This window comes from Rutilus rutilus, assembly GCF_951802725.1.
Source record: "Rutilus rutilus genome assembly, chromosome: 18".
In the NCBI taxonomy this organism is placed as follows: domain Eukaryota; kingdom Metazoa; phylum Chordata; class Actinopteri; order Cypriniformes; family Leuciscidae; genus Rutilus; species Rutilus rutilus.
The window spans coordinates 28,561,722-28,571,781 of NC_140231.1; the positions used below are offsets into that span (position 1 = coordinate 28,561,722).

The 10,060-nt window shown below is 39.1% G+C and overlaps 1 protein-coding gene across 1 annotated transcript in view; it reads right to left on the minus strand.

Annotated features, from left to right (window-relative positions):
- Nucleotides 1–551: 551 nt before the first annotated feature.
- The window catches only part of tbca (tubulin cofactor a), a 12,841-nt gene continuing 3,332 nt past the window's right edge, over nt 552–10,060 (minus strand). Inside the window, exons 2-4 of the mRNA XM_084387012.1 lie at nt 4,924–5,029; nt 3,899–3,985; nt 552–855 (exon numbers count right to left, since the gene is read on the minus strand). Of these exons, the coding sequence (XP_084243138.1) occupies nt 775–855; nt 3,899–3,985; nt 4,924–5,029 (274 nt within the window). The 3' untranslated portion in view covers nt 552–774. The remainder of the gene's footprint in view (nt 856–3,898; nt 3,986–4,923; nt 5,030–10,060) is intronic.

The following is a 10,060-nucleotide window of genomic DNA, read 5'->3' on the forward strand; positions in this document are numbered from 1 at the left end:
TATTCATAGCCTACACAAAATACACCCAGAATTCAAATCACGTAATTATGTTGCACTGCAAAAATATATTTATGCACTCCATGTTACTCCAGCTAATAGGTCAAAGCATGTGCAGGTGGCGTGCAGCTCGAGAGTCTGGTGCTTGCATGAGAGAATCTGGCCAGCGGAGGTCAGTGTCCTTTCAGGAGAGCTGGAAATATGTTCTCATCATACATTAGCTTTTCCTGCTATACCTGTCTCCCTCCGCATGCAGGAAAAGCAAAAGCCTGTCCATCAGGTTCACATTCTGCATTCATTACTGCAGCCCCTATGAGAAGGGAAACATATGGCGTCTTATTTGATAACTCGAGGCCTGCTTTGTGTATTCTTATTAAGTCTTAAACAACACACACCTGCAGCAGGAATAAACGCGAAAGGCTTACATTAATCAAAGACGTGTCACCATTTTTCCTTTCCCAGCAGGTGAAGCTATAATCTATAAAGGTAAAACACAGCAATAGACTGGAGAGCTTCAATATTAGCTAATTTCATAATCAATGATGAAACGGGAATGGTTTGAAATAATAAAAAGAAACTTTATTTTATGATTGTGTATACTTGATCACAGAAGGCCTGGGGGGGAAACAGTGTTATTAAATTAAGTAATCAATACAAAAAATTGATGAAATGCAAACATAAGCAACCAGTAAACACACGGCCTTCAGGAGAAATGGAATGGACAGTCGGGATGTCAGTGTACGTCAGCGTCTGTGTGTGTTTGTTCCTCTGTGTCCATCATCCTTCCAGCTTGACTGACTCTAAAACTGTTCTGGCCTCCTTGAACTCCTCCGCTTCAGCCAGTTCCTCTTCTGTTTCCTGATAACACAAATGTTTTAAAGTCACTATCTGGAGTTTCTTCATGAATGGGAGTCATATTTTGTTCATTACAAATGAATAGGAATAAATTAACAAATAATATGAAGAAAATTATGCATCTTACAACTCTCAAATTCAAAGCACTGGATACAGAATTTAACGAACTGATTATAATTATGCCTTATGTCTCACATTAATTTATTATCCAAAAATACGGACATATTTTCAAATAATAAAATAAATGATGATTCATATTAAATAATATGAACCAAACCTCAGATTTCTTGATGAACTGCATAATTTGTATATAATGAAATATTATGGCCTGGTTTCACAGTCAGGGTTTAGATTAAGCCAGGATTAGGCCTTAAGATATGTCAGTGCAAGCTGCTTTCAGTTAAAACAGATCAAACATGTATTTTAGTCTGGGACTAGGCTTAAGCCTTGTCTGACATTTTTAACAGCCTTAAAATGACATAAAATACAAGCAAGTCTATAGAGAGGCTGAAAGAGTGGGAGTGAGTAAATCAGATCACAGTAACACAATGAGAGAGACTAACTGCATCCCCAAATACAGCTAATCCACTCAGTGAACCTGTCAGATAAATCACACACACACACACACACACACACACACACACACACACACACACACACACACACACACACACACACACACACACACACACACACAACCACCTCAGACAAACACACTCACACACGTAACACAGTGTGAAAATGTAATGGAGGCAGCGAGAGGAGTAGGTCATATCAATGCTAATCGATCGACGACGGTTTCTATGGAGGCCATTGCCGTGACAACATTACTAATGAACTGAAATGAGTGTGTGTATCCTCAGTGAGCTGGTGCACCTGACAGAAAGTTTTACGCTGACGCAAAGAAGTAGAGGGTTTGAAAAGCATTTTTATTGAAGCACACACAAACAGGAGCCGCTGCAATGAGCTCTTTGAAACACACCTGTGTGATCACAGATTTCCATTTCATTTCCCTGTTTTCTGTTCATTAATGTAATCCCTGTAATCCTCCATTTCCCCTAAGCATCAACACACAGGAAGCGGATGGCACGGTCTCCCCTGTACACATCTTTCTCACACACATAAACCTGCCATGTCCCGATGCCCTGTGCTTAGCACTGATCCAAACACCTGTGAGATGCCTGAACACATGTAACGTCCTCCCGTTCTGACAATTATCAGTCTATAATTACCTTTTCTAGACAATATTAATTATTCTAGTTATTACTAATAATAGTTATATAGCTTTTTATAGCTGACCATTTTCAGGGCTAGCAATGCGAGAAGACAAACTGTGACCCGTGCTGGCAAAATGAGTCGCATTGAGAACATTTTCAAACATGAGTTATTTGTTATTAACAAACCTTCAAAATGATGTATGATTTGTTGGAATCAGACAAAAAAATTGTTTGCAAAGTCAATTTAGAGAAAAATCGAGTTCGGTTCCAAAACAAATTGACCTAGCAACCATCCCTTCAAATCCCTGGTAATAACACCAAATTTGACACACGCCAAGTCAAAACCATATATATATACAGGAAAAATATGTATTCAACTTTTTTTCCCCATGATACCACAATTGTTTGATTAACATTTATTTATTTAAACATTTTATTTAACAGACAGCCTATATACCAACTGTACCGCACGGATGTAATATAATGTTACACATCAGATGATGTTCCCCAACAGTTAACCAAACGTTTAAGACGTAACAGATAATGTTTGCGTGAATACTCGCCAAGACAGATGTTTTGAAATACTGTAGTTGTGTGTATCGGGATTTGCGCGCTGTCTGAAAGGCGTCTTTGGGCGAATCTGTCAGTCAGCACGAGTAAGATCGTTTTGTTTACATCAGCATGAGTTTGAAAATCACATTTCATTGGTTAAGACTCACGCCATCGAGAATTCGCTATGAATATTCGCAAAGTTGGAATACTGCGCTTTACAACGATACCAAACTTGTGCTGAGGGGAAGTGAGAGAAGCGAGCTGAGAAAAACAGCATTTTTCATGGACAAAGCAAAGCTACTCCTCTCAGAAAACGTATAAATAAAGATACTTTTACTGTTGGATTGCTATTTGGAGCATTGGGATCGCTAGACGAGGGCAATGAACTCATTTTCAACCTCAAAATCGACCAAAATTAATATTTTTTTAGCTTTAGCTCGAAATTAGCCCATGCGCATTCCGACTTTTGCCAGCACGGGTCACATATGCATATACATTTTTTGGTCAGGATGTAGAGACATTTCAGCCACTAACATTTTTTTAAAATGGTATATGGTACATATAACTGGATAATATTCTAATTGTTCCAATCCAATCTGACTTCTGACCTATAATGCTGCCTGAATCATAATCATACACTGTTCGTTCATTGGCCAGAGGAGAACTGGACCCCCGACTGAGCCTGGGTTCTCCCAAGGTTTTTTTCTCCATTCTGCCTCCTGATGGAGTTTTGGTTGCTTGCCACTGTCACCTTTTCCACCTTTGTTGCAATTGACTTGGCTTGCTTAGTTAGGGACATTAAATTTAACATTTAATATAATATATATATATATATATATATATATATATAAATCAACTAAATTAATAACTTTTTTTAAATGTGACACTATTTTCTTCTGGAAACAAACTTTGTTGCATTATTTTCCTGTTATCTCTGTAAAGCTGCTTTGAAACATTGTAAAATTTAAGTCTGTATTGTAAAAAGCGCTATATAAATAAATGTGACTTGACTTGACTATACAAGTAAGTGTTTTTTGTTGGTTTTCAGCCGAAAATTATGGCACAAATATGAACAGAGTCTGATACTTTAACAGAAAAAAGCAGCATGCACTTGAAACGATGTAGCTTTAATCAAAAGTAAATGTAAATACTGCTGTAAAATCCAGATGTGGCAATGTTGTTGTTTCAGGTTGGTCAGGATTCTTTCTATAAGAAGTCTTTCAGGTAGGACAAACCTGAAGAGTATGTGTGTGTGTGTGTGTGCGTGATATTCTCACCAACAGTTGTTGTAGGTCAGCGTGGGCCATAGCTAAACGGCGATGGCAGTCTGGGATCATCATTCTTGCCTCTTGCAACACCTCAACCTGTTTAAGACATTGAAGAGATTTTGCTAGCTTTATTCTATAACAAAAACAGAAGAATTATTCCACATAAAAACATCCGCTACAAAACTCAATGAGTTTTTCAAGTTATTGATCAGCTGCTGAAGGCCCCACACTCAGTGTCTAACACACGTGCACTCGGTCATCAGATATGAAGATGAACTAATCATGACATGATCGTCATTTTTGTGTGATCTCTCCCTTTAAAACAGAGCTGTATATGCATTCACTCCAGAGAGAAGGTGAAGAAAAGAATGAGGAGAGAGAGAGAACATGGTCCACTACTCCTTGAGATCCTCTAAATTAGCAGCATGTGTTGTTAATTACAAAACTCCTCTAAAGTAACATAACGTCATTAATTTTGCATCAGCACATTAAAACTAACCCTGACCTCACACACAGCGCTGCCACACTGAATCAGCTCTGTCTCTTTAACCGTTACCAAAGCAGTTTCTTTTAAGGCAGAACAACCAACTGGTACCAGCGCTCAGATACTCAGTCTGACGACTTATTCTCTTTACAGTCGGGGGAATTTTCTACATCCCGGGTGCAAAATTAACTCTTGCCAAGCGCTAAATGTGACTAAATTTGATTTTGTATTATTGGCCAGTTGGATGGTAACTGGTAACATAATAAACAGTTTATATAGGATGCCTACATTTTTTTCGTTGTTGACGCGTGGAATATTTCTCACATTAAGCCACCGAAAAAAGAAAAAAAAAAGACACCAGCAAACCTCTTATGATGCACAATGAAATGTTATATTTTAATTAAAAATACATAATTATGTTCCTGACTGGAGTTTTACAAAACATTGAATTTCCTCAGTTCTGGTCCCCCAAACCTAGTACTTTTAACGTCCTCTGAATGAGTGAGTCTCATCAGGTTGTGTGTTGTTTAAGGTGGATTATTCTTCTTACCTGTTTCTTGATCACATACTCGTCTCCTGCCTCCGCCTTGAGACGCTCAATCTTCTCTTCCTGCTGCTTTGCCTCCTTTATGTACAACACCTCCTCTTTGGCCAAACTGAAAGAGAGAGAGAGAGAGAGAGAGAGTGAATGAGAATGGATAGCAAGGGGAGGTGAGTTTTACTCAAATTCAATACTTATTTGTCCAACCGATGCTGTCAGGAGTCAAACAACCAGCTAACTTGCAGATCTCCCAAAATTCAAATAAGCCTCTTTACATGGGCCCAAAACCAGAGAACCAACTTCTAATGCCCTGAAGTTTCACATTACTAATCTATCTTTTTTTGTTGTTGCATCTGTGACTTTACACAAATATAAACAATCATGCAGGTATATTTTTAATTATACGGCTGAAAAATATACATGATACAACAAAGATGACAACTGAGATGTAGACAATATTGCTGAAATTGAACAAAAACACTACTGTGCAAACATTTGGGGTCCGTAAGATTTTAAAAAAAAGAAGAAATTAATACTTTTAATAAGCAGGGATACGTTAAATTGATCAGAAATGATCATCATATTAGAATGATTTCTGAAGGATCATGTGACACTGAAGGACTGGAGTAATGATGCTGAAAATTCAGCTTTGCATCACAGGAATTACATTTTAAAATATATTCAAATAGAAAACAGTTATTTTAAATTGTAATAATATTTCACAATATTATTGTTTTTACTGTATTTTTGATCAAATAAATGCAGCATTGGTGAGCAGAAGAGACACATTTTCAGTTGTGTACTTACTAACAAAACTCACTATAAAAGGAGAAACTAGCAGTTCTATGAACCCAAAGCCAGTGGTTTTATCAAGTTGCACCAAAAAAAAAAAAAAGAACAAATGGGAGGAAAAAAAAGATCATAATTCCTAAATGTTTGTGTGACACATAAAATATTTTAGTGTACGTGTATACTATGCCTGTGATATATACCGCTACCGTGTCAGAAACCACCTCCTAGCATGATAAGAGATTTCAGTCAACCTCTCGAGTCTATATAAATCACTAGTTAGCACTGTTAACTTTAAAGCAACATAAACTGGTAAAACACACTTAGACAAAATAAAACATCAAGGCATTAACAAACTTCTGATTCCCCACATGAACAAGCACATTCTCCTGTAAAATCCAGCATTTCCTACCTCCCAATTCTCTCTTCCTTAATGATTATCTACTGTCAGTCTCAGAAAAGCTGTGTGCTTGTTAGCCACAGTGCTAAACTGCACCAGCTACATCCTGATCGCTACGCTAATCTGTCTTTTAACCGCATCTGTCTCCCTCTCGCTCGCACACACTCACAAAGACACTGTACTGCCCCTACTAGGATTAATTGATCATCAATTTAGTCCCTAATTTGGACTAAGTCAGGTGGCAAATGGGCCACTTTTGCTTGATTGTTAGTGAAAACGCAGTGCGAATACATTGATAAATTTTGATTATTTATCAATTATGGCCAAATGAACTAAACGCACTGAATAAATTCACGGCCTGATTGCCGTAATGGAGTTTGAAAATATCACTATTGATAATGATTCTAGCTAATAGCTGCTTTCCGTCTGCGGCCTGCTCGCTTGTCGGGACGACATGGCGTTGCGGAATTCATTTTTCATAAAATCAGCTGTGTGTGTGTGTGTGTGTGTGTGTTAGACAGCGAGAAAAAGAGAGAGAGCACGAGATGCTTCTCCATTAATAAAACATACTGCCAGCCCAGGCCGCGTGCCATAAGAGTCGTCTCCGCCTGCGACAATGTGTCATATTTTACGTCAATTACGCCGGTTTTAACAGGCTTCAATCACGACGTTCTGGTGCAATTCTTCACATATGCTCAAGGTAAGGCTTTCTCTGACACGTACACAAAAAATTAGACCACGGGAAAAGGAATGGGGGGTGCAACCAGCGAGGAAGCCGGAGGGGTGGAAAGATCGGGGTGTAGCATAATTCTAATAAAAGTGAGAGACAGGCTAATGAAAAAGTGTCATGCTGATGTTAATTTCTTGTATCTGCAGGGTGATGTGCGAGCTGCTTATAGCAGGGGCGGAGCTGGGCAGCTGTAAATGGGGCTGCCAGGGCTGCTTCCTTCAGCTTAATGGAAAAAGCATCTCTCTGGAAAATAGAGAAAAGAATTAGACTCGACACACACATTCTCTCCCCTCTAATACTGTATTTTTGAGGCGGCGGGTCGGCGGCGAGACCCGGTGACAAAAGCAAATTACGCCTGTCATTTTATTAAGTGCATCCGCTGAGCTAGGCCAGAAAACACAGACTGGAATACATCACCAAAAAGAAGAAGAAAAGAAAAAAGAAAACGGCAAGTGAAGGGTCGTAAAGGGATGGCGGAAGAAGGAGAAGACGGAGAGATGCAAAATCGGCTGGCAGTTCGTTCAGACCAACGCCATCCAGTTGTCTGGTTTCTTCACTGGATGAATATATTGGTAGTAAAATGGTGAAAAGTGGATGTTTTATAAAAAATATTTGCTTCAGAATGCGGCTGAGAAGAGAATCCTACTGTGATAGCGACATTTGGCATGAAATCCTGACCACTTGATAGGGCATTTCAGGAACCCCCTTGAGGCTTTTGAAAACGTGGGATGTAGCCGAATGAGAGGGGCTTGACCTGAGGGTGGTAATTAACTGACATTACAAGCATCCACGTGTACTACAGCACTAGGTCTTATAGCACTGACACTTCACCTTATGGTGCGTTTACATTAATCCGGCGTTTTCGTTTCAAAGCGCTCTCAATCCACACTAGCGTTTTCCAAAAGTTTCTCGTCCACACTGAAACGTCGCAAAATTCACCTTACTGCGCATGCGTAAACCCTCATAAAGGCTTACTGAGATCATACAGATGGAACAAGACAAAGTTATCACGCAATTCTTCTGGCAGGATCGTTTTCTTTAGCGAAACATCTCACCATTCACTGATGCATACAGGTCGCACTCACTCACCATTATATGTTTGGTCTGAGAGCCCAGACAGCAACATACTGTCGGCCCAGATCCGGCCCACATCTGGTACACGTGGATTCCACCCGGCCCAGATGTGGGCTGACACTATGCTGCTGTCTGGGAGAGAAAGATGCGTTTTCAAACGAAAGCATTAGTGTGGACAAGGCCTCAGGATAACTCTTCATAGGCCTGCATCACCACACCTTGCAAGAAGAACAGCTGTCATTGGTGGAAAAGATGACCAGCACATTACAACACTGTTAGTGTTTATAATCTACCTGAACGTACTGATAACCACAATAATACCCCTATTTTTTGATAAATCAAAAAGTCGAATTGATATTGATTCTCAAAAACCACAAATCGATCTATTTTCTGTCTTTTTTTCTGCAAACATTGAACATATCATCTAAATGACGTTAATCATACTACTAGTCTTCTCCACCAGACGTCATCCTCTTATTTACCTTGCACGATGTTACAGCGGGAACCAACCAGTCATTTCTTCAATGCTTAACATGGCGGATGGAGGTGCGCCTTTCACGTGAAAGACGTTCTGGACAGGTGAAGGAACTGTCAGTGTCCCGATCGGGCCAGCGCTGCATGGTCAAGAAAGTTTATCAGTTGCTCGCGTGTTCAAGCCTTGCTGATTTAACAATTCAAGCGCAAGACGACATGAAAGAGAACTTGCAAGCGCTGTGTGAGAAGTTTTGTGGGCGCACAGAAAGCTGTACGTCTGTGGAAATAATAAAAGGAATTCTCTTTCACGTCTCTTTGCGCTTGAATAGACAAATTCACACAAATTTGTCTAAAAATGCTCACTTTGGCTAGCCTAGAAATCTAGACATACCCTAGCGGCAGCAAATGTAATTTGCAGCCAGGGTCGTCTAGCAACTCTCCGTTAGCTTGCGGATACGGCAAAAGCTTAATCTATCAACTAGCTCCGCTGGTGGGAAAACACTCTGGTTGGTTGCAGCGCTATCCTATTGCGTGCAGAGGGAATTTGAAAGACAACCATTTATCCCGCCCCTCGGATTGAGCCGTGCCAATGGTGTGGTCCCAGACCCAACATCTTGATGTGGGTCTGGCTTGTCAGGCTACACTTTGGCGAGTATCCTAGTAAATATAGCTTATTATGGCTTAAGTAAATGTAAACCGTAGAGAGAGACAACGCATGTGTATCAGTATATTGGATCCGTGCATTATTCTTAAAGTAACAGCATCCTAATATTCCTGCTGCTATATCCGTGTTTATAATGTTAATTAAACAAAAGACAAAGAAATCACTCACTGCTCTTCACTGAATAACTTTTGTAACTTTAATAAGGATTAATCTTTATTTAATTTATACAGTGAATATTATATGCAGTGTTGGTTTACATTTAATTTATTCAATTTCTGAACCTGAAAACTACCTCTACCTGAATGGATTATTTCATTTGTATCTTTTTTCTATTGTATATATTTATGTGTGAGATTAGTTTTATTTTATCGAATTGAGATCTTGTGAATCCCAATCGAGTAGGGATATCTGTATACCCAGCCCTAAATAATACAGCTGGTTAAACACATGACATCATGAGTCAGAGATCATCATGAGTGGCCGGTCTTTAAAGTTTTCTGTAAAAAATACAAATTATTTTATAAAGTGCAGTATATTGTTTTAACCAATATATTGCCCAACACACTACATATATATTGGCCAAACCAGTCAAATGGCTGATTTATGGCCATTTTGAGATTTTTAATGTTGCCCCGTTCCTAAAATCTTTTGACAGCCTTGTCAATGAATAATGCACATTTACAGTTTTCATTTAAGGATTTGTTAGACACTTTTTTTCCTCCAAAGTGACATACATTGGGTCTCATTCATGAAACATTCGTAAACATACGAGTAAATATGTGAGTGATTTGCGCATAAAGAGACATTCCCGAAAATTCTTCTCCTGATTCAGTGAAATGTGTGTGTGTGTGTTAATGAATTCAAATCAGTCATAAATGGGACGCGCGTGCACGCTCATTCTCTCAATTACCATAAATCCCGCCCATTAAAACCGACTGACAACTATATATGGGCATCATATTATGACACCAAACGAAGGACTTCCACATGTCTTCTCAAAAGCGAATGAAGAAGA